This window comes from Aquarana catesbeiana, linkage group LG05, assembly GCF_042186555.1.
Source record: "Aquarana catesbeiana isolate 2022-GZ linkage group LG05, ASM4218655v1, whole genome shotgun sequence".
NCBI lineage: Eukaryota > Metazoa > Chordata > Amphibia > Anura > Ranidae > Aquarana > Aquarana catesbeiana.
The window spans coordinates 122,413,394-122,439,551 of record NC_133328.1 but is presented as its reverse complement, the minus strand read 5'-3'; the positions used below and the strand labels follow the sequence as shown (position 1 = coordinate 122,439,551).

The window sequence follows — 26,158 nt, the reverse complement described above, 5'->3', positions numbered from 1 at the left end:
GAGTGAGCCACTGTTGGAAGCAGGTATGGTTGGGGTGAAGTATGTTTGTACAGGGACTGGAGTCTGATAGAAAATGCTCAGTTCTAATCTGCCCCAGACTGCACAAGGCTGTACTCAGGTTCCTTAACCACTTGACCCCTGGAAGATTTACTCCCCTTCAAGACCAGGACATTTTTTGCAACATGGCACTGCATTATTTTATCTGACAATTGTGTGGTCATGCAACGCTGTAACCAAATAAAATGTTTCCCCCTCCCCCCCCACAAACAGATGTCTTTTGGTGGTATTTTTTGCGCTACAAAACCAAAAAAATAGCAACAATTTTGAAAAATAAATAAAAATATTATGATTACTACTCTCTGCTATAAAACCTATCCAATAAAAAAAAAAAAAAAAAATAATCGAATTTCTTCATAAAAGTTAGGCCAATATGCATTCTGCTACATTTTTTTTTTAACCAAAAAGCCAATAAGTGTATATTGATTGGTTTACGTGAATGTTATTAGTGTGTACGACCTATGGGACAGATTTCTGAAATTATTTATTACTAGTAATGGCGGTCAGCGAATTATAGCGGACAATCTGACAATTTTTATATTTTGCGGGAACCAGTGTCATAAATGGTGATCAGTGCTAAAAATATGCATGGTCACTGTACTAATGATACTAGCTGGGAATAGGTTGAACATCTAGGGCGATCAAAGCATTAACTGTGTGCCTAGCCTGTATGTGTTGTGCTACTTTTACTAGGGGAAGTGATGGATTTTATTCCCTGCTGTGCAGAGACACAAACTTCATCCCTTCTCCCTTGTCAGAAAAGAGAGATCTGCCTTGTTTACATAGCACCCACAGATGGGCTTATGTTGTTGCGCGCCTCCTGCAGGCAGTAGTGCAGAAAATATATTTGTAATATTAATATATACATATATACACATATACACACACACACACACACACACACACACACACACACACACCCTGTAGCAGTAAATCGGGGGTTGTAAACCTTTACATATACCCAGTGAAGTGACTGGCCTCAGGTGATACACATAGATATAACAAATCCTCCTAGAAAAATTAAGTTGTACCCTTTTATCTGCAGTCTTCTTTCATCTACAACCAAAGTCCAGAATTTATAAAGCTTGTCTGAGAGCTCAGAAAAAAAAGGGGGCGGAGAGCTAAAGTTACACTCTGCAGAGCTCAGTGAGTAGAGCCGATTGGAGGAAACGGACACACCCCCCTTCACACAGGAACAGACCTGAGGCTGTCAGTCAGCTGGAGCTCCCGCCTGGTGTCAGAAAAACTTGTCAGAAGTGACTCATGCTGATAGAGGAATGAAGAAGCTGACAGAAATTACACTCTAGATTTAGACAAGTATACACTATAGAGAATATGCTTTGTTCATATTTCAGGTCTGAAAAAATTTACAACCCCTTTAAAAAGGGGTTGTAAACCTTCGAGGTTATTCACCTCAATGCATTCTAGTGAAAAACCTCCTGTAATGCTGCAGCCCCCCCGAGCCCACCTGTACCCCCTCACTCATCCTGGGGACAAGTACACCAGCAAAAGCTGGTGTCTCGGGTCCTGATTGGATGGATTGATAGCAGCACAGGTATTGGCTCCTGCTGCTGTTAATCAAATCCAATGACACAGGGGCCAGGGGGCGGGGCCAAGTCATACATACAGCTTCTATGGATGTTGAATGAATGACTCGGGAGCGAGCCCGCAAGGTAAGCTCCCGGGAAAGCCCTTCTCTCAGGGGGTTATCTAATGCGGGGAGGAGCTGCCGAGGGACCCCAGAAGACGATGTTTGGGGCAACTTTTTTTTTTTAAATAACAAAGCTTTAGTGTCACTTTAAGCTGTGAACTATAGGTTGTGAACTATACTTGAAGCTGCTGTTAATGTTATTTCCAAAAATTTTACCTTTTTTTTCCACTCTAATGTCTTTATAGACAACAGATCCAAAAAAAAAAAAAAAAAAAAAAAAAAACCCCACACAAAAAAACAAACAAGCAAGCAATGTACAGATACAGGAGGAAGGAAAGTACAACTGCTTTCAAAAGGAAGCATGGCAGAAAAGTGTTTGAGAGCCCCGGGTGCAGTACAATGGCTTAAGTAAATCATTTCAAATTTACATTCAATCAGATAAGCCATCAAAATTATCTAGGTGTTGGCCAGTATTTAAAGATAGTCATTCAGGGGTTAGTGAAAGACGGTCTACTCCCCCTATTCATGCTCAACATGAGATGTGGGAATCTCCACTCCCAGCTATTGTATTCAGCAGCATATGAAAAAAAAAAAAAAAAAAAAAAGGGGGAAGGGTGGGGCAGACAGGTGCCACCAGAAAGCAATCAAAAGGGAGGATCAACCACAGTGTAGTTTGAATGAGATATAAAGCTTTATTAGTGAAATACAAATCAAAGATCACTCCAGTCAGGGCGGTACTAGAACCCCCTGAGTGGGTGACGTTCATAGAATGCAAAAAATCATGAACAAACAACGTTGTCAATGATTAAAAACTCTAGACATTAGCCCCGCTGGTCCAGTATGTAAGCCCCAACCCAGAAAAAATTAAAGACAGTGATGCCAAAATTATCTCTTCCTGAGTAATGATACACTTATTGATGTAAATCTCGGAGAGTGGACCTCATTGTATACATGTAATTCGGAAGGGATAAATGTGACTTCTTTGGGTTAACGTAACAGAGACCATTGATGCAAGCAGAGACTGATTTAAGGCATTCTAGTTGAATCACATGCAGTCATAGTATAGACGTATAGCGATCAATACAGCTCTGGATTTCAAATGGTTTACCGTAACCCCAATGTGCCAACTCACAGAAACCCCTTTTCAATATGGCATTAATAGCTGAGGAGACCAAGCTGGTAAAATAAAGCGCAGTGAAAACTTAGTTCATCAGGGACAATAGTACCAATTGGCCTCAGTTGGCTGCTGTATGTAAGCTGCAGCTCGGCTAAATGTCTGTTATTGCCATCTTGGCTAGTGGTGCTAACGATTTTATTTCCAGTCTCCGAGTTTCAGCAGTGAAGTTCACCAGTTCTGAAGAGCACTTCTTCAAACAGTGTAAAACGCTGTAGAGAACACGGTGGACCGTGTTAAGCTCGAGGAGGAAATAGTCACTCTGCAAGAGTTATGTTGGTCAATATCTGTAGAAGCTGTGAGTGTACACATGGAGGAGAGGAAAGATGTTAGTCCCAATATGGGCGTTCTTACCCCTGTTGTGCCGTGGCTCCAGAATCAGGACAAACTTTCACTGCCGCTGTGCCCTGCTGCAATTGTCCATAGCGATGGTTGTAGAGACCAGAGGGATGTCAGGATGGTGATCCATATTCGTTGGCCGTCAATTTACCCAGAGGGGTAAAGGAGGTACATCCGGTTCATCACCAGTGGAGCAGAGCTACGGTGGCCTGTAGGTGAATATCAGGTCAAACATTCAGAGTATGACATATGCCTGCACTCCTCTATGACCCCCCTCCACCCAGGCCAGCAAGGTGTTTTTTCACCATCTATGCCGAAAGGCCAGACTCTGAATATTTGACCTGATATTCACCTACAGGCCATCGTAGCTCTGCTCCACTGGTGCTGAACCAGATGTACCTCCTATACCCCTCCGGGTAAATTGACGGCCAACGAATATGGAATACCATCCTGACATCCCTCTGGTCTCTACAACCATCGCTGTGGACAATTGCAGCAGCGCACAGTGTCAGTGAAATTTTGTCCTGATTCTGGAGCCACAGCACAACAGGGGTAAGAACGCCCATATTGGGACTAACATCTTTCCTCTCCTCCATGTGTACACTCACAGCTGCTACAGATATTGACCAACATAACTCTTGCTGAGTGACTATTTCTTCCTCGAGCTTAACAAGGTCCACAAAGTGTTCTCCACAGCTTTTTACACTGTTTGAAGGAGTGCTATTCAGAACTGGTGAACTTCACCGCTGAAACTCGGAGACTGGAAATAAAAATCGTTAGTACCACTAGCCAAGATGGCAATAACTGACATTTAGCCGAGCTGCAGCTTACTTACAGCAGCCAACTGAGGCCAATTGGTACTATTGTCCCTGATGAACTAAGTTTTCACTGTGCTTTATTTTACCAGCTTGGTCTCCTCAGCTATTTATGCCGTATTGAAAAGGGTTGCTGCGAGTTAGCACACTGGGTTTATGGTAAACCATTTGAAATCCGGAGCTGTATTGATTGCTATACTTCTATACTATGACTGCATATGTTTCAACAGGAATGCCTTAAATCAGTCTCTGCTTGCATCAATGGTCTGTTACATTAACCCAAAGAAATCACATTTATCCCTTCCGAATTACATGTATACAATAAGGTCCACTCTCCGAGATTTACATCAAAAAGAGTATAATTACTCAGGAAGGGATAATTTTGGCATCACTGTCTTTAATTTTTTATGGGTTGGGGCTTACATACTGGACCGGCGGGGCTAATGTCTAACGTTTAATATCATTGACAATGTTGTTTATTAGTGTATTTATTCATGATTTTTTGCATTCTATGAACGTCACCCACTCAGGGGGTTCTAGTACTGCCCTGGCTGGAGTGAGCTTTGATTTGTATTTCACTAATGAAGCTTTATATCTAATTCAAACTACACCGTGGTCGATCTTCCTTTGATTGCTTTCTGGCGGCACCTGTCTGCCCCATCCTTCCCCCTCTTTCTTCAGATTAAGCCCATGCTTTCTGGGAGGTAAACCGTCTCACTGACGAATTGGTGGTTGGTTTGTTTTTCATTAAATTGTAGGGAATTCATGTGGATTCAGTTACCATTTAATAGTTTATTGTATTCAGCAGCCCTGGGCATCTTATCAGATGGATTCACTGTTCAGCCAATGGCTTTTCCACCCAGCTCCATTGATTTTTAAATCAACTTGTCATGCCAGGTGGTGCTTGCAGGGCCAACCACGACTTGTCTTTTGGCTGATTCAGCAGGAAATGACCAGCTCTAGGTTTTAATGTAAAATAAGACACTTTGTTGATTTACTAAAGGAAAATGGACTGTGCACTTTCAGTTCCTCCAGAGATATGCAAATGACGGAGAGCTCTGTTGACTTCTATCATCCAATCACATACAAGCAAAAATTAAATACATTTTGTAAAAAGAATTTCCTTGCATGTGATTGGGTATGCTTTGTAAAGTCAAGCTTTACCTCATTTACTAAGCTCTGGAGCAACTGCACATGGAAAAGTGCACACAGTATTTGCCTTTAGTAAAGTCACCCCTTTAACTCATAATTCTTTTCCAGTACGACAAAACTATGACGGATCCAAACGCACACACCCTTACTTGAAAATCCATTTACATGTTTCCCAGAAACATACCTGCATTTTTTATTTTATTTTTTTTTACAAATGCCTGCAAAAAGAAAAAGTGATCGTGCATTGTGTGTACTTGTCGGCAGCTAACAGTCTATTCTCGGAAAATTTTGCTTAGATGTTCACTGTCACTAGCACAAGAATACATTCTTTGATTTGGCTGGCTTATTAGGAAGCTTCTCTTTCCCAACTTCCTAGCTTCCATGCTAATCCAGAGTGCCCATCATTGAAAAGTTGCATATATTTTTGTTGGGTCTGTGGCTCAAAGCCCAAGACAACCATGCAATTAGCACCAAGATAAGTTAGGAATAGCAACCCCCATATTTCTACCAGCACAGGTTCCATTTAAAGTATATCTACAGCAAAAAAAGAAATACTCCATTTTGAAGGTATGGTTAGAACCTCTGTAAGTTACATATTTCAAGAGTCAAAGATGCATATGAAGCATTGGATTGTTTGTTCCAGTAAAGGTTTAGTACAAATCTGCTACTGGTGCAATCTCCATGTTAGGCATTTCATAGAATATCAAAAATGTAATTTCAGCAATTCAAAAAGTGAAACTCACTCATTTACACAGCGATATACATTTCAAGCATCTTTCTTTTAATTTTGATGATTATGGCTTACAGCCAGTGAAAACCCAAAATTCAGTATCTCAAAAAATTTGATTACATAAGACCAAATAAAAAAGAATACAAAAAAATGTAATGTTGGCTTACTGAAAAGTATGTCCATGTACAGTTTTGTATGCACTCAGTAGTTGGTCTGGGCTCCTTTTGCATGACTTACTGCATGAATGCGGCCTGGCATGGAGGTGATCAGCCTTTGGCACTGCTGAGGTGTTTTGGAAGCCCAGGTTGCTTGGATAGCAGCCTTCAGCTCATCTGCATTGTTGGGTCTAGTGTCTAATCTTCCTCTTGACAATACCCCACAAATTCTGTATGGGGTTTAGGTCAGGCAATAATGCTGGCCAACCATGCTCATTAAACCAGGTATTGGTACTTTTGGCAGTGTGGGCAGGTGCCAAGTCCTGCTGGGAAATTAAATCAGCATCTTCATAAAGCTGGTCAGCAGAGAGAAGCATGAAGTGCTTTAGAATTTCCTGGTAGGGGGCTGTGTTGATGTTGGATTTTATAAAACACAGTGGACCAACACCAGCAGATGACATGGCTCCCCAAATCTTCATTGCATTTAATTTGGAAATCAGAGTCTGGATGAAGAGTGGAGAGGCACAGAATCAGAGTTGCATGAGGTCCAGTGTGAAGTTTCCACAGTCCGCGATGATTTAGCGAGCCATATCTGCTGCCGGTGTTGGTCCACTGTGTTTTATCAAGTCCAAAGTCAGTGCAGGCCTCTACCAGGAAATTCTAGAGCACTTCATGCTTTCCTCAGCTGACCAGTTTTATGGAGATGCTGATTTCATTTTCCAGCAGGACTTGAAATCTGCCCACGCTGCCAAAAGTACCAATACCTGATTTAATGATCATGGTATCACTGTGCTTGATTGCCCATACAGAATCTGGTGTATTGTCAAGAGGAAGATAAGAGACACCAGACCCAACAATGCACACAAGCTGAAGGCCACTGTCAAAGCAGCCTGGGCTTCCATAACACCTCAGCAGTGCCACAGGCTGATCGTCTCCATGCCAGGCCGCATTGATGCAGTAAGTCATGCAAAAGGAGCCCAGACCAACTACTGAGTGCATACTATACTGTACATGGACATACTTTTTAGTAAGCCAACATTTCTGTATTAAAAATTTTAGTTTTTTTTGTCTTCTGTAATCTAATTTGAGATACTGAATTTGGGGTTTTCACTAGCTGTAAGCCAGAATCAAAATTAAACAAAAGATGCTTGAAATATATTTTCCTGTCGCATCATGGCAGCATACACTTTGGGTTGTGACTCCGCCCCCACAACCTGATAGGACCACATAGCTATAAATTGTAGAGATGGCCCCCGCCCCAGTATTCTCTTATTTTTCCTCACCTGTCAGGACCGAACGGATTAAGAAGCACCCCCTTACCGCATTCACCCCAGCCAGGTTCTAGCCTCTCCTGGGTGGAAGTCCTTGCCTGTACAGCCTCTAAATGAGCTAGATGGAAGGAACCCCACTCTGGTGGTCTCAGGGGTATGTTGCGGCTCCAGTATAAGCCTTAAATAAGCTTGGTTGTTGTACAGCGGTCTCCAGAACTTTTGTTTCACTTTGTTGTGTGGTCTCCTTGGTGTTGTAGTCCCCCTGTGCCTCCCTGTGGCCGCCGAGCGTCGCTTCCGCGCATGCGCGGTTCACAGCCTCAGGACGTCCTTCGCTCTTTGCCAGGTTCCAAGATGGCGCCAAACGCGGCGCTGCTGCGCATGCGCGGGGAGGGGGGGGGGACGTGGCTTCGGTGGCCATGGCGGCGTTTTTAAAAGGGTCTAGCCTGTCATTCTCTGCTCCTCCTGTTCCCTGAAAGGTACTCTGCATACATTTCAGCCGGTTTGCACTCCTGTCATTCACCCTTCTGGGTAAGTGCTTTTCCTTTCTCCATGCATGTTCTCATCCTGGTCTGCCTGTGTGTTTATACCTGCCTGTATCTCTCCCAGGTGTATCACCTTCCTTTCTATGGAGGCCGCTGCCCCATCAGATCACCATCAGCCAAATAGGTAAGGGGGGGGGGAAGGATTCCCATGGTAAGTAGTGAAAATTGAAAAAGAGCAGGATCGTACTAATGCTGCCTAATTGGTCAGCCCTATCAGGTCATCAAAATCAAGACGAAGAGAGACCTCGCACAGGAGAAGCCGCTCCAGCCATAGGCGAAGCCGCTCACGCTGAAGAAGCCGCTCAGGCCATAGGAGAAGCCGTAGAAGGAGTCGTTCCTATTCAAGACATAGAAGTTCCTACCACAGAAGATCCCCTGCACGCAGACACCAGTCTCCTGTGCACCCCTCCCGTCCGGCTGGAAATGCTTGCTGGGTATGCGGGGCCACAGCCCTACCAGACAAACTAGCTTGCCGCAGATGTATTGATGAGGCCACCAGGGAGAAAGAGCTGGCTACTATAGAGCCTTTGGGTGTCCCTGCTCTGCATGTCTCAACTCCGGATGTAGAGGTTACAGCCCAGAGCGCTTCACCATCCCATCCCACTACATCAAGGGAACAGGAATTCCCGTCAGATGATGAAGAGCTGGAAGCATCAGCTGGTTTTGATTTCTCGCTTATAGGTCCTTTCGTGAAATCGGTCAAGGAGGCGATAAGCTGGGAGGAACCGGAGGAGGTTCAGCAGAAGCAGAGGAAGTATTTTCCGAACCTCAAAAGGGTTCCAGAAGCTTTTCCGTTCATCGAGGAGCTAGATGACCTGATTAAAGAGGAATGGCAGAACCCCGAAAAAAGATTAGTCTCTCCAACAGACTTGCCAAGTTATACCCGCTGAAGGAACCCAATGTATCTCCCTTGGTTTCTGCTCCGGTAGTAGAAGCTTCTTTGATGCGCCTAGCCAGATATGTGACGCTTCCTATTGAAGATGCAGTGACATTCAGGGATGTGCTGGACAGGAAGGTTGATACAGATCTTAAAAGGGCTTACCTATTCGCCTGAAGACCAGCAGTGACTCTGGCCGCCGTTGGGAAAGCTATTTCCAGTTGGTCTTCAAGTACCGCAAAACTAATCACTGAGGGAGCAGATCAAGAGCAAATCATTAAAGCTTTGCAAGAACTTAGCCTTGCAGGGGACTTTGTGGCGGAGGCCTCCATGGACACTATTAGATCCGCATCAAGATCCATGCTAGCCACTGTTTTGGCCAGAAAGGCGCTATGGCTTAAACCCTGGTCGGCCGACCCTGCCTCAAAATCCAATTGGTGCCGAATTCCATACGATGGGGTAAAGCTGGGGCAATGCTGGATGCTGCAATTTCTAAGGTGACAGGCGGAAAGTCAGGTCTCAACCCATCAGACAGAAGGCTGAAACAACAAAGGCCGCCTCCCCTGAGGCGCAATCTCCCAGAGAGATATAGGGATGCGAAGGCCTATAGGCCCGGGAAAGAATACAGGAGAAGCTGGAAGAACCCTCAGACTTCCTTCCTCAAGTTCCAGAAACCCAAAACCCCTGCCTCCAATGACCAGAAGTCTTTTTGAAGGTGCGCCCGCCCAACCAGCAGTAGTGGGTGCCAGACTCACAAAGTTCAAACTGGTTTGGGCGGGAATGATAAAAGACCCGTGGACAGTATCCACCATCCATCTCAGACACAGATGGTCTTTCAAAGGTCACCCCACAAAGGATCAATTTTGTTCAACCAAACTTCCTCTTTCCCAAGAGAAAAGGCTAGCTCTAGTCCAGTATATTCAAGACCTGCTCCAAAAGCGAGCAATAGTGGAGGTCCCAACATCACAAAGAGGCAAAGGTTTCTATTCCCCGCTCTTCCTAGTAAAAAAGAAGTCAGGGGACTTTTGTCCAGTCCTGGACCTAAAGAACCTCAACCGGTCAATCCGGATAGAAACGTTCAAGATGGAGAGCCTACAATCAATCCTCCAGGCAATAAACCAGGGAGATTGGATGCTTTCAAATCGTCCTCCAGGACGCATACCTACATACCCCTATCCACGATGAATTCCAGAAATTCCTCCGTTTCACTCTAAGCTGTCGGCACTTCCAGTTCCGAAGTCTCCCGTTCGGGATCTCCACCGCACCCAGGACGTTTACGAAGGTCCTATTATCTGTAATAGCCCACTTGAGAGAAAAAGGATTGAGGGTCCACCATTACCTGGACGACATCCTGCTTCTCTCAGACAGCAAGGAGTCTCTCATCCAACATCGGGAAGTTCTGGTCTCCACATTACAGTCCCTAGGGTGGCTGATAAATTGGAAAAAAAGCAACATCAATCCCACACAGAGAATGGTCTTTCTGGGGGCCGAGCTGGACACAAGGGAGAACACAGTGGAGCTTCCACGGGAAAAGATTCCTCTACTAATTCAGAGGGTGAAGAGGGCAATCTCAGCCACAAGACTACCAGCCAGAGCATGCCTCAGTATCCTGGGCTCCTTAGCGTCCACCATTCCAATGGTCCAGTGGGCTCAATGGAACTCGAGGCCTCTCCAAATATCCTTTCTGCACCAGTGGAACGGTACGTCAATGTCCCAGCCGATCTACATCTCTCAGGAGGTAAAACAATCATTGCATTGGTGGACACGACCTTGCAACTTGAGAAGGTGCAAACATATAATCACTCCTCATCAAGAGATAGTGACCTCAGATGCCAGTCTGCAGGGGTGGGGAGCTCACTATCAGGACTACGTGGCTCAGGGCCGCTGGCCATTCAGGACACAGGACTCAGTGTCGAATGTTTTGGAGATGAAAGCAGCACTTCAGGCTCTCCTGGCCTTCAGTTCCCTCTTGAGGGAGAAGCATGTCCTTCTGAGGATGGACAACAAAGTGGCGGTCGCCTATATCAACAGGCAGGGTAGCACCAGAAGCAGGTCCATGATGCAGGAGGTCCGTCCTGTTCTAGAATGGGCACAGCTGAACCTATTGGACTTAAGGGCGGTTTATGTTCCGGGAGTCCAGAACGTCTTGGCCGACTCGCTGAGCAGGAAGTTCACCTCCAACAACGAGTGGTCTCTGAGTCCACAGGCCTATGCTCTCATATCCCGGACCTGGGGTTCACCGGAGATAGACGTAGCTGCAACACCGGAAAACACAAAATGCCAGAGATTCCCGTCAAGGATACCCTTTCCTTCGGCGGAGGGGACGGATTGCCTCCAGCACCCCTGGGACTTTCGCCTGGGGTACATTTTTCCTCTGACTCCCTTCATAGGGAGATTCCTCCTGAGGCTCAAGAAATCAATGGCAGTGGTGGTAGCAGTAATTCCTTTCTGGCCAAGAAGGCCATGGTTTACTATCCTCATGCAGCTGAACACGGCAGATCCCCTGCTCCTCCCATTATCGACGGACCTGCTCTCCCAAGGTTGTCTTCTTCACCCGAATCCGGAAAAGCTACATTTGATGGCCTGGAGACTGAAAGGGCTAGGTACCTAGAGCAAGGCGGCTCCCAGAAGGTGGTGGATACCTTACTCAAGGCCAGAATACCACCAACAATACATACAGACGGGTCTGGGAGAAATTTGTCACTTTCACTCAACAGCAAGGTTGGACTCATCCTCCCCATTGGTGTCACAGATCCTGGAATTTCTTCAATTAGGCCTAGAGAAAGGCCTTAGGTCAAGCACCCTGAAGGTTCAGGTGTCGGCCCTGTCCGCCTTGACAGGAGTTAAATGGGCACAAGATCCCCTTGTAATTCAGTTTCAAAGGGCCTGTCTAAAACTGAGGCCCCCCAGAAATCCTTCCTTCCCGGTCTGGGACCTTTCAGTTGTTCTGGAAGCACTATCGAAGGAGCCTTTTTTCCCCAATTGAGAACATCTCCCTCTGGGATCTAACTTTGAAAGTTTCGTTCTTAATAGCCATAACATCGGCTAAAAGGGTGTCAGAGATGCAAGTCTTAATGGTTAGTGAACCATATCTGGTTGTTTTTCCGGACAGACTAGTCCTAAGACCTTCGGATCGCTTCATCCCCAAGGTATCCTCATCCTTTCACTTCAACCAGGAGATTAATCTCCCAGCACTCAGCATGGATCAGGGCGATCCTCACCCATTAGTTGTCAAAGGTAACGTCTTGGAATACCTCTCGGCAACCAAATCCATCAGAAAGACGGAAAGTCTCCTAATCATTCCGCATGGATTCAGGAGGGGTCAAGCGGCATCCTCACGCACCATCGCTTCATGGCTAGTAAAGACCATCAAGAAGGCCTATTCATTAAGTAACCATCAAATACCTGAGGGCTTAAGGGCACACTCCACCAGGGCAGTGGCAATCTCCTGTATATTGTAGAGTCGCGGCGGAGACAATTTGCAGAGCGGCTACCTGGTCTTCCAGGAACACCTTTATGTCTCGTTATAGGGTGGATTCCGCACGCTTATCCACAGTGGATTTCGGGAGATCCGTTATCCAGGCCAATTCTTCTATTCTTTGTTAATAAATTTAGTTTGCATTCCCACCCAGTTGTGCGAGTTATTCCCCAAAGTGTATGCTGCCATGATGCGACAGGAAAACGGAAAATTGTATACTCGCCTTTCCATAATTTTCCTTTCCTGTCGCAACTTCATGGCAGCATACTTCACCTGGACACGGCGCATCTCCGATCGGTAGGAGGGCTCTGCTCGAATCACAGCAGTCATGTGATGTAAACACAGAGCCGGTTGCTAGGCAATCTGCTCTCCTCTCACGGAAGTTGTCAGTGAGGAGAGGAGAGCGGATCGCTGCAGCCGGCTGGTGATTAGTGAGTATGAGCTGTTTTTTACTCACTGATCACCAGTCTAGTGTCCCCACACATATAAAAAAAAAAAAAAAAAAACAAAGTAAACACACAATGTCCCCAAAACACGTCCAAAAACACCTGTCCCCCACATATGTCCCAGTAAAATCACATGTTCCAATGATTATCTGCACACATATGTCCGTGACCACCTGCGCACATCTGTACATGATCATTTGCGCACATGTGTCCGTGATCACACTACCCAATTATTATACACTTAACGGGATTTTTTTTTTTTTTTTTTTTAACAAAAACATGTAGCAGAATACATTTTGGCTTAAATTAATGACAAAATACGATTTTATTGGATTTCTATTAAAATAGAAAGAAGAAAAATAGTTTTTTTTCCAAATTTCCGCTCTTTTTTCGCTTATATTGCAAAAAATAAAAAACCGAGTCATGAATAAATGCCACCAAAAGAAAGCTCTATTTGTGTGAACAAAATGATAAAAATTTCATTTGGGTACAGCATTGCATGACTGCACAATTGTCATTGAAAGTGCGACAGCGCTGAAAGCTGAAAATTGGTCTGGGAAGGAAGGGGGCGAAATTGCCCAGTATTGAGGTGGTTAAAAATCCTTTTTTTTTGTCTTATGTCATTCTAATTTTGAAATTTGGGTTTTCACTAGCTGAAAGCCATAAATTCTCAAAAGTAAAAAAGAAATGCTTGAAATATATCACTCCATGGGTAATGCATCTATATAAAATTCATTAGTTTTACTTTTTGAATTGAATTACTGAAACAAATGGACTTTTTGATGATATTCTAATTTTAGGAGATGCACATGAGTTTACTTTTTTTTCTGCCAGAAAGCTCCAATCAGAAACCCAAACCAGAAGGTTTTTTTTTTTTTTTTCGGTCTAAACATGGAGCTTAAAATATGCCTGTAATTGTCTTAATGTGCATGGACACAAAAAAACATTAAAGCTGCTTCTACAGGCAAAACACCAAACTCTGGTAGAAGCAACTATTTTTAAGCCAGTGTGCATGGGGCCTTAGGAAGGTGTCAAAGTAATAGGGGCCGTAGGCCAGCAAGGGTCTCAGATAGATTGTGGTGCAAGGAGGACAGCAGACATGTGTGAAAGTCCTGTTTTTAATATAAAACATGTTAAATACAAATGTTTTTCAAAGTTATACATTTCCCCCTCCCACCAGGGCTTAGTAAATGCTGAACTGGACATAAAGTAACTTGTGTGAGAAATTGCAGAAGGCATACAAAATGCAGCCAGAGTAAGTTCTTACGAAGTAATATTAACAATAAATAGCATATTCACATTTATTACTTTCTTCAGTATTCACCAAGCCCTGATAGAGGACTGGTTGAACCACAAAAAACAAACAAATAAAAAAAAAAAAAAAAAAAAAAAAAACAACAGTATCTGGATTCCTAACATTCCTCTTTCACCCCAAAGCATTTCTGTCTACATCCCTACTTCTCCCTTAAGACAAAACCAAATTTTCACTATTCATACCATTAAAAGGACTAGTTGGTTGTGTTTGCCTCCTAACCTAGACCTTTCTTTTCTCCCTTGGTCTAAGTGAAAGGGGCTAGGGCTGCAACTAACAATTATTTTCATAATAGATTAGTTGGCCAATTATCGTTTCGATGAATCGATTAATAACCTTAGAAAGAAGTGTGGTGTATAACTTAGTTAATATGTAAAGTTTTTTTTAAAAAAAGGCAATTTATTCTTAAATATCTCTATGCAATGGTAAATATAAATAACCAACTATATGGTTGGGGAGCAAAATATCTAATCCACTCTAAAAATAACAGACAGAAGAAATATACTGTATATACTATTAGAGGAGATATACTGTATATACTATTAGAGGAGATATACTGACTATATTGATCTGTGTGGCCAGCATAAGGCTCGTTACACACCTATGCTTTTGATCTGTTTCTGCCGTGCTTTTTGCTGTGCGTTTTGATTTTTGCACACGTGATTTTGCGGCGATTTGCATTTTTGCAAATTTTTTTGGCCAATTTGTTGCTGGGCAGATTAAAAAACAAATTGCTGCAAAAACACATTACATGCTTTTCTACAGCTTCTCCACTGAAGTATATTGAACCAAAAAAGCACCCTTTTGCGTTAAAAGTCCTTGACCCTTTCCAAATACGCAGCGGCTGAAAAAGCATAAATGTGAACTTGTCCCATAGGAAGCCATGGTAAATGAACTGTAGTGCGTTTCTGCAAAAAGCACAAAAAACAAAAAAACAAAAAAACAAAAAAAAAAAAGGCAGATAATCACTACTGTAAGGGGTTTTTTTTACTGTAGAACTGTGAAAGTAATATTTACAGTAGCAATTTGCTCTTTTTGTACTATAAAAGGACTCATCTTAGTTTTTTTTAACCCCATTATGTTACTGGCTGATTAATCGATTATTAAATTAATTGATTACTATTTTCAAAATCGATTAGTTGTTTCAGCCCTAAAAGGGGCCCACCAGTGATATCTCCACAGACATATTAAACTATCTTGAATGACTGGATCTTGTGTACATCATATGGTCCAATGTAAAGACGAGACCTTGGAATAAAGCTATGGTGCAGTCACCATATCATTGAAGCATTTCAGCATGAATGTTATGGCACAAAAACGGTCGTAAAGGAGAACCATACCTGTGAACACAGTAACTTCTAAGCACTTCCAATGTAACTGTACACAGTAAAATGAAAACCAATTGATACTAAAATTGCATAACAGTTGTTGTATTGCTTTACTGAGTTAGTCCAAACGCCTAAAAATAAGGAGGTGCACTTTACCAGCCTACAGATTTAACAACATTACCCAGCAAATATTCCCAGCTTTTATTTACAGAGCTCAGGAAAACAAAAAAAAAACAAAAAAAACACACGTATCTATTAAACAGGTGACAGGTGAACCAAACAAGCAGCGAATCAACGATTACCTTGCTAACCCTTGAAACATGTCAAAGGAATTGAAGCAAACCTTTAACATACTTTTTCTTTCTTGGAAAAGTAAATAAGTGGTCATTCATAAAATGGGCTATAAAGTGGAATTCCTAGAAGCATGTATCAGCTTTATGGCCTTCCACATCATCAAGAAGCATTCCTCAAGTCCGCAAGTGCAAGGATTTCCTCCAGTATATGTAATTTTATGACTGCAGGATTCAAAACAAACAAACGTATATATAAAAAAAAAAAAAAAAAAGTCTCCTTGTAAAATACTATCTGAATGAATCATACCCAACAGTGATAAACCACAGATCTAAGTCCTCAAAAACTCAGTCCATGATTTTTCAGTATGGGCACAGAACATTAAAGGTTGACTGGCCGATGTCCCTCCACCAGACCTCAATGTCACGTGACTTGACACTTCCCTCTTCTGAATAAAAGGATTTCCCAGCAGTTTGCCAAGAGATTTTCAAACTAGAAAAAAAGTTTTGTGAATATTATTGGACTTTTTATAAGAGAACCGCATAAGAACCACAAGTTATTTCCCCATAGAAAACCCCAAAATGGCCCACTCTGAACGTCACATTGGGCTGTTGAATGATTATGGGATTGGGTTGCTTATGGCCCACCTAACTCAATGAAGCAAGCACACTCGTTGGAAAGAATACCTCCTTAGAAAGGTGCCTTAAAAGATTGCCCACTGACAAAGTTAGGACTCATAGCCTCGTTGAATGATCTGTGTATACCCATATTTCAGGGGTGTGGTCCAACTAAGAGAGTCACAGTGGTATGCATATCTGTGTAAATGCATGAATGAGAATGCATTTCCTGCTCTGGCGTTGCCACCATTCCCCTACTTAACGCTCAGCACAACCTGGGAAAGATGCTGAGTGTTTATTAGTGTGTGTGTTGTTCTTGTGACCAGTTCCCTGATCTGTGCTTCTGCTATACTGCATTTGACCTGGCTCACCTCCATTGCACCCAAACATTCCACTGCTGACCTTGGCTTGTATCCCACCTCCACCTTCTGCCTATTGTTTGGGTACCTCTGCTGCTAGTTCAATTCTGGCCTGGACACTAACTTTGCTTCTATTTTTGAAGAGTAGATCTGCCGCTTGCCTCAACTAGGATTCTGCTTCCTGCTCCTGCATGTTCCTATGTCTGATTTGCAAACCAGCATTCTGCAGAGATTCAGTCTGAACCTTGCCAATACCTCAGCAGTGTCCAGAAGGTCTCCACACTTTGCCGCATCCGAACTTACCACAAGCACCCCCCCACTTCTCATCCTGCTACACCCGGTCATAAACTCCAGGGGGGTGTTGGACAGTAGGTGTAAGGGAACCACTTGTCATTTCAGCCTTCACAAGGCATACAACATCAACCTTAAAGTTTAATGGAAAAGGGAGCTGCCATAGTTTACGTGTTCTTAAAGTTGCAGTTTCTATGCAGTCATCTTTATCCTTGCTATACATCAAGTCACTGTCCAGGAACAAATATCTGCATATTAGCATTGAACCACCTGTATGCACATGCTTGCTTCAGGTCAGTGCCTTAGCAAGTAGAGAATTGAAAAAGAAAGCCTTGGAACATGTACTTTGAAAAAAAATTAAAAACGAATCTCCGATTTCTGTGTGACGAAAGGTTCCTATTAATACCCAAACTGCTTTCAGTTTATTGCCCGTTTACAATGTAAAGGCTCCAGCACCTACACACTAGTTCCAAATTTGATCAGATGATACCAGTATGTTTTTAGTTTATACCTGTGCAAACACGAGAAGAACATACAAATTCCACCTACATCTTAGGCCCACTGGAGGAGGCGGCAGTATATGACTGCACTAATGAGAGTGGAATATAGAGCACACAAACCAGTGTCAAGTTTTGAAAAATGTGGCAGCTCAACGCTCATCATTCTAATAGGCAGAGGAAGAATAGCAAAATGTCGACACATTCAATAATACAACATGAATTTCAGGGCACACCAGTGCGATAGTAAAGAACTGGGAATTTCTGAATCAGGAAGGGCTGCTTTCATTCAAGTATTTTACTAGTGGAAAAAGCACCAATATGTAAAGTGACCATCTTTCACAATTGCTAAAGTGTTACTAAACCCACAACAGTAAAATCTGTCTGTATATGCAGTAAAGCATGCTTGTTATACTCCCTGTGCAACCTAAGGGGTTATTCCTTTGCATTGTGTAAAAAGGCTATTTGATCCGGTCTTCTCTGATCCTCTTCTTCCACTGTCCCCAATTCATCTGCTGATAGAACAGAGCCTTGGGGGCAAGTTTTTACATGCTCAGTTTGGTGTGTATTGCTAGAGGTTTTTTTTTTTTTTCCTTTGGAGAGTGCAGGTTATCAGCACAGACCCACTCAGCACTGTCCAGACAGGGGTCCTGCAGCCTCTTAGCACAATTAGGGGAGAATAAAAACTCCTCCTCCAAGATTTAACCAGACACTGATAGAAGTCAAAAGACTGCTCTAACTGCTTATAAGAAAAAGGTGTTTAGCAGTTTAGATTTACTAAAACAATTGCATTTCTGTGTACTGTGGGAGACCAGATATAGTGAATGCAGATTCCTGGGTTTAGTAACACTTTAAGCTAGCTATACATGGTTCAGCCTTCTGGCTGAAGGGAAAAAAACTGAACAGATATCCCCCATTTGCACATTCAAAGTGGACGAGGGAATCTTGCACACTGTGCAATTTTCTTACAGCGAGGAGACTCCCCCACTGTCAGAATACACAGATCAGTGCTGCAGCCTACTGCCTGCAGAGCTGATCGAGCAGCTTTTCTCAGACAGGACTGTGGAACAGAATCTACAAATTGACTTCTGTTCTACTGCTTTGGTCACACAAGGAATGAAAATTGTGTGGTCCCTGCTGAACCAGACAAATTTCTATCCATGGATGACCAGATTTACAGAAGCTGACTGCCTACCTGCTTGGCTCTGGTTCTCATCTTACCAGAATTGGTAGAAACAGTGTACACAGTACCACAATGTCAAGCCAGTACATTGTAATAGTTACTTACCCCTTTCTTGTCCCTTGGGAACATAATTCAGTAAAGCAGAATCACAGGAAAAACCTGCAAAAAAAAAAAAAAAAAAAACAGTGATCAGAGTTAAAAAGGAGGAGAAAAACACAAAGCTTGTACAACATGTATACTCAGTTTAACAGGTTAAAAACGGAATGGATAGTCTTTTTTTATACACACATACATAAAAATAGATCAACTTGAGGTTCATATTCCTAAAATCTTGTTCTATGCATAGTTTCCCCAGGAGTCAAACAATTCATTAAAAACAAAAACACACTCCTACCCAATACTTGTAGGTAAGGAAAAGAATATATGTCTTGCTTCATTTGACAGTGCTTGTATTTGCTGATTGGCATAGTGGTGTCATATGGGGGTCTTAAGAACCCTCAGCTCTGCAAGCTCTGACTACAGCAACTTGGAGCTTCCGCAACGTTGTCCTTCATTCCTGGGAATGGATCAGAGCAGGAGAGTGAAGCATGTGTCATGAGCATGTGTTGTGGGGGGTGGCGGCATAAAAAAAAAAAAAAAAAAAAAAAAAAGGGAACCAGTTGCTTTGGGAAAAACACATCACATTAACATCCTTCCAAACTCTGGAAGCTGAGAAATGAGGACCACCACCTTGGGATGGAGAAGGCATCCAATGTGCCGAGCATGCCATGATGAGAATGGGTGGAGCTAAACTACATTAATGGGTGTGGCTTAAAGAAGCATAGTCAAAGTTTGATCCTACATACACGGTCAGTCTGCAGTCCTTCTACCCGAAAAAATACTCAATTACTGTGCTATAAGCGACAGCTTCACTACAAAAACGAAAAAATTTAATGAAAACTGAATATACACCGAGAGCTAGGCGTTGATGTCAAGTCATTGCTTTGAAAGGTGCCTGTTCACATCAATGCGTCATGATTTTGGAAAAGGGTCCTGTAACGATTTGTTGTGTTTTGGATGTGATTTGCATATTCTCTGGGGACAAAATTGCACTGGAATTGTACCAAAAAGTCACACTACATAATCACACTGAAAATCAGATCTTAAGGGGAAAAAAAAAAAAAAAAAAAAAGGGGGGGGAGGTGTAAAAATAGACACATAAGGCAGCACATGCTGGAAATGTGCTTCGCCCACAAAAATTTGCCTCACAGAAAACACACAAGCTAAGGATCAAGACCGACTAAATCAAGAAAACTAAAAGTTAAACTTCTTGCTAAGGTCTTTTCCAGAAGTCTTTTAAGACAGCACCTCTGAGAGAAGGCTCTCCCCCTTTTCCCAGGAAAACACTGCAGTTGCAAACGTCTAGAGTGCCTCCTGCCAGCCCTTCAGTTCTTTGAGTACCTCAAGCCAGGTGGGAAGACACAAAGTACAAACAATAGCATAACCTTAAATCACCATCACTTAAAACGACTGGGCGTGCAGTCGCTGCCATCCTGAAAGGCTTCTGGAAAAGACGTGATTGGTAGAGCAACTTTGGTTTTCCCTAAGGCATCTCAGGACAGCACATCTGACAAGATAACCCAGTAGTTACCACCTAGGGAGGGACTACAGCCTGCAGGACCTTGCACATGAAGTACTTTTCTTTGGCCGTCAAAAAGTCCAACCTGTGGTGCCTGACAAAGGTAGAGAAGCTTGTTCGGGTCGCAGCTCTACAAATTTGCCCCAGACTGCCATCAGCCCATTCCGCAAAGGTTGCCACCATTGTTCTAGTGGAATGTGCGAAGATCCCCTAAGGAACTCCCAACTCCCTACATAAGCGTGCCGGATTGCTAGCTTCAACCATCATGACAAGGTCTGCCTGGAAGCCCTAAGCGGTTTACTGGCCCCGAAAATAAAACAAAAAAGAATCAGTCTTCCTAAGCGCCTTGGTCAACTGTAAATGTAAGACACTCCTCACATGTACAGTGCCTTGAAAAAGTATTCATACCCCTTGAAATATTCCACATATTGTCATGTTACAACCCAAAACGTAAATGTTTTTTATTTGGGATTTTATGTGATAGACCAACACAAAGTGGCACATAATTGTGAAGTGGAAGGAAAATAAATGGTTTTCAAAATATTTTACAACATAAAATATCTGAAAAGTGTGGCATGCATTTGTATTCAGCTCCCTTACTCTGATACCCCCAACTAAAATCTAGTGGAACCAATAGCCTTCAGAAGTCACCCAATTAGTAAATAAAGTCCATCTGTGTGTAATTTAATCTCAGTATAAATACAACTGTTCTGTGAAGCCCTCAGAGGTTTGTTAGAGAACCTTAGTGAACAAACAGCATCATGAAGACCAAAAGGGACACACCAGACAGGTCAGGGATAAAGTTGTTGAGATGTTTAAAGCAGGGTTAGGTTATAAAAAAAAAAAAATATCCCACGCTTATACCTAAACCGGACAAGGATCCCTCCATATGCGCTAGTTACAGACCCATCGCGTTACTGAACTCCGACCTAAAAATCTTTACCAAACTCCTTTCCAACCATCTCAATCAGATCCTCCCCTCCCTGGTCCATAAAGACCAGGTGGGATTTGTCCCGCTCAGAGGGAGGGCCAGGCGTCTTTGCTGTTAAGCCTGGACGCGGAAAAAGCATTTGATCGTTTGGGTTGGCCTTTTCTGTTCGCCAACTTACAATTTATGGGATTTCGGGGGCCTTTCTTACAAGCGGTCAAACACTTATACACTAATCCCTCATCCCAAGTTAGAACCCCTTTCGCACTCTCTCCAACATTTTCAGTGGCGAACGGGACTAGACAGGGGTGCCCACTCTCGCCCCTCCTATTTGCGTTCTGTGTAGAACCCCTAGCAGCATCCATCAGGAGCAATCCAGATATTTATTTTATTTATTTATTTCAGGTACTTATATAGCGCCGTCAATTTACGCAGCGCTTTACATATATATATTATACATTCACATCAGTCCCTATACCCTCAAGGAGCTTACAATCTAAGGTCCCTAACTCACATTCATACCTATACTAGGGCCAATTTAGACAGGATCCAATTAACCTACCAGCATGTCTTTGGAGTGTGGGAGGAAACCGGAGTACCCGGAGGAAACCCACGCAGACACAGGGAGAACATGCAAACTCCAGGCAGGTAGTGTCGTGGTCGGGATTCGAACCAGCGACCCTTCTTACTGCTAGGCGAGAGTGCTACCCACTGCGCCACTGTGCCGCCCCATATTAAGGGGATCTCGGTCAGAGGTAGAGAATTTAAAATCTCCCTCTTCGCCGACGATATTATACTCACACTGACTCAACCCCACATTACCCTTCCGATCCTACATACAGAAATAAGCCGCTTTAGAGCTCTTTCAGGATATAAAATAAATGAGTCGAAATCAGAGGCACTCCCAATTAATATCCCGGCCACGGAGGTTACGCTCTTAAAATCCAATTTTCCGTTTACATGGAAAACAACATCCCTGAAATACCTGGGGACGCACATCACCCCCAAATTCAACACCCTGTACCAGGAGAACTTTCCCCCATTATTCCGCTCAATTAGATCCTCACTGCTCCAATGGAAAAAGCACCATATTTCTTTACTAGGTCGAATAGCCTCGCTCAAAATGACTATCCTTCCGAAGCTCCTTTATATCTTTTTCAAACACTACCCATACCAATTCCACTCCACCAATTGAAAAAACTCCAGTCTGAACTCCTACAATATATTTGGAATTATAAAAAGACACAGAGTACCGGGAACAGTGTTGATGGCGTCCCGCAATGAAGGGGGACTGGCATTCCCTAACATTATTAAATACTACTACGCAGCTCAACTACGCGCAGTAGCATCGTGGTACACCCACAAGTCCTACAATAAATGGACAGAAATTGAGAAGTTATGGCTAGCCCCCACACATCCAAATAACTTATTATGAAGTGCGAATGCGGATGTGGCCCCTGAACGTATGCTAGGTCCCATGTCCCTCTTGCAGAGGATATGGCGTAAACTGGCTTCTACTTATGGGCTGTCATCAGAGAGATCGCTCCTGACCTCTTTTGTCTGTAACCCCAAAGTGCCGGATAGCCTTACCTATCAAATGTCACACCCCTGGACCTCCCGGAATTTATTCCATTTTGGAAGCCTGGTGGATCCTAGGACACGGAAACTTTTGCCATTTACTGATCTACAAAATAAACATGAACTCCCTAGACAGGCGTTTTATGGGTATTTACAAATCAGACATTATTCACTTACTATAACACCTAACCTACAATTTTCACCCCCCTCCCCATTCGAAACTATAATTCTGGCAGGCAACTCCCAGAGAGGGCTCATATCGGGCATATACAAGATCCTAAACACATTCTCCCAAGATGGGCAGGGCAAACATTCTTATATGACCAAATGGGAAAAGATCCTTGGTGAGGACATCCCTATGACACAGTGGCAGACCATTTGGTCCCAAGCGGCAAAGAGCTCAATATGCTCACTGTATAAGGAAAACTCCTATAAAAAATTCTCCTACTGTGGTACATGACCCCAGAGGTGCTCTTCCCTAATTCCTCCGATAGGTGCTAGCGTTGCCAAGGAGCAAAGGGCACCTTCTTACATATATATTGGAACTGCCCGCTGTTGGCCCCTTACTGGTCCACAGTTCAGAGATTATTAGATCGCCTTTTGGACACACAGGTCCAGGCGTCCCCGAAATTCTTTTTATTGGGTCTAATCACCACTCAAACTCTCCACCCCATATAAGAAATTAGTGCGTCATGTCCTAACGGCAGCAAGATTGCCTCATAGCTTTACACTGGAAACGCCCTACCCCACCAACTGCTGAGGATCTTTATGCCAAAATTAAGGACATGGAAGTGATGGAAAAAATGACAGCCAGAGTACAAGACAGACTGGAAGCACATAACAGGGTCTGGGAGCCATGGCACCTCCGGGAGGATCCACCTTGACCAGGTAACACCACCATTTCAATGACTTCTATACCCCTCCCCCCTTTTTTTCTAATTCTCATTCCCCCCCTTTTTTTTTTCTTCTTCTTTCCCTCCTTCCCCTCCCTCTTCTTCACCTCCCTCTTCCCCACTACCCACCTCTATCTTCTCTTACTGCATAGTCTTATGACTTCTACAGTTATGGAATATATAATCACAGTTTTGCAATAGTGAAGCATGTACTCCAATAACATGTAAAACAAATGAATCACTAAACGACAAACATTGGACTACCGAAGGCATCTAGTAATGTTCTTGCCTATGAGTATAGAAGTTTAGCATCAGCAAATTATAGGTTAACTTAAGTTTATGTAATACCATTGCACATACTGTTTTCTTTTAAACAATGTATTGCACATGTGTTTGAAAATAAAAATGTTATTTGGAAAAAAAATATCCCAAGCTTTGAACATCTCAGGTAGCACTGTTCAATCCATCATCGTAAAATGGAAAGAGTATGGCACAACTGCAAACCTACCAAGACATGGCCGTCCACCTAAACTGACAGGCCAGGCAAGGAGAGCATTAATCAGAGGAGCAGCCAAAAGGCCCATGGAAACTCTGGAGGAGCTGCAGAAATCCACAGGACTAGAGGTCGACCGATATGGGTTTTTCTCTGGCCGATGCCGATATTTAGAAATTGCGGCGGCCGATAGCCGATATATGATGCCGATTTTTTTGGGCCGATATGTTAAGCCGTTTTTTTTTTTTCCCCTCTTTCCTCCTTCATCTCATAAAATCTAACAGTTAGACCCCTTTCACAATGGGGCGTTTTTCAGGTGCTTTTGGGCTAAAAATAGTGCCTGTAAAACAGCTCCCCTGCAGTCTCAGTGTGAAAGCCCGAGTGCTCTCACACTGAGGCGATGCGCAGGCAAGATGTTAAAGTCCTGCAAGCAGCAACTTTGGAGCAGTGTATACCGCTCCTCCACCACTCCTGCCCATTGGAATGAATGGGCACCACTGCCGAAGCGCCTGCAAGGCGATTCGGGAGCAGCACTTCACGGGCACATTTAACCCCTTCCTTGGGCGCTAGCTGGGTTATAAGCACCCCACTAGCAGCCGAATAGCGCCGCTAAAATGACAGTAAAACGCCGCTAAAACTAGCAGCGTTTTACCATCAACACCTGCCCGCTCCAGTGTGAAAGCAACCTTAAGTAATAAGTGATACAGAAAATTTCTTACATTTAAACATTTATTAAACAAAAACAAACCTCCAATCAGTTCACTTGTATGTATAATTTAGATAAAAAAAAAAAAAAAAAACACACAATCTTAATTATTACATACACAAAAACAGGTAAATCAAAACTTTTAAACGAAAAAAAGGGCTAACTTTACTGTGTGTTTTTTTTTAAAATTCATTAGTGTATTTAAAAAAAAAAAAAAAAAAAAAAAACTGCGTTTGAAAGACTGCTGCGCAAATACCGCATGACATAAAATATTGCAGCAAAGCCATTTTATTCCCTAGGGTCTCTGCTAAAAAAAATATATAATTTTTGGGGGTTCTAAGTGATTTTCTACCAGAAAATACAGGATTTGTACTTGTAAGCAACAAATGTCAAAAGATTTAGGCCCCTTTCACACATGCGGACCGTATGTCCGTATTTCATCCATCCGTTTTCGGATGAAATACGGACATACATGCATCCCTATGGGATAGCGGGTGTCAGCGGATGTACATCCGCTAACACCCGATGTTGTCCGGCTCCGCTCTCGTCCGATTCTGTGGACGGAGGAAAATCCTATTTTTCTATCCGTCTGCAGAGCGGATCAGATGAACACGGACAGACGGTCCGTGTTCCTCCGATCCCCCATAGGGGAGAGCGGAGATCTGACAGGGCGGTCCCTGCACAGTGTGCGGGTCCCGCCCTGTCATCTGCCTGCTCAGCTGGGGAAAACGGAGCGATCCCCGCTGAGCAGCGGATAAACACGGGGCGGATCAACACGGATCCGTCCCGTGTGAAAGGGGCCTTAGTCTTTAAATGGTTAAACTGAGAACTCCTACACATGGAGTTCAGTTCATTAATAAGTAGAAACATTGTATCTTTTTAGCTTCTTTTATCAGACTTGGCAGGCTGCCCAGAGAGAAGAGAAGTCACTCCACCAAAGACTTACAAATAACTTCTGCAATAGAAGTCAATGCAAGTCACGCTGAAGTTATAATCTGCCTTTTTTAATCAGCACAATCAGCCAATGCCAATTAAATTAAAAAACGCCAAATATCGGCCGATATATCGGTCGACCTCTACACAGGACAACTATTAATCGTGCACTCCACAAATCTGGCCTTTATGGAAGGGTGGCAGGAAGAAAGCCAAAGAGCCATAAGAAGTCCCATTTGCAGTTTGCGAGAAGCCATGTGAGGGACACAGCAAACATGTGGAAGAAGGTGCTCTGGTCAGAGGAGTCCAAAATTGAACTTTTTGGCCTAAAAGCAAAACGCTATGTGTGGTGGAAAACTCTGCACATCACCCTGAACACACCATCCCCACTGGGCAATCTTTGAAGAAAATCTGTTAGAGTCTGTAAAATACGAGACTGGGGCG

The 26,158-nt window shown here is 43.3% G+C and overlaps 1 protein-coding gene across 2 annotated transcripts in view; it reads right to left on the bottom strand.

The window, feature by feature from the left end:
* SNX10 (sorting nexin 10) overlaps positions 1–26,158 on the bottom strand; it is a 121,801-nt gene that overhangs the window by 43,296 nt on the left and 52,347 nt on the right. For both annotated transcript variants that reach the window (XM_073630144.1, XM_073630145.1), the window contains exon 2: positions 18,671–18,724. In XM_073630144.1, the coding sequence (XP_073486245.1) occupies positions 18,671–18,694 (24 nt within the window). In that variant the 5' untranslated portion in view covers positions 18,695–18,724. The remainder of the gene's footprint in view (positions 1–18,670; positions 18,725–26,158) is intronic.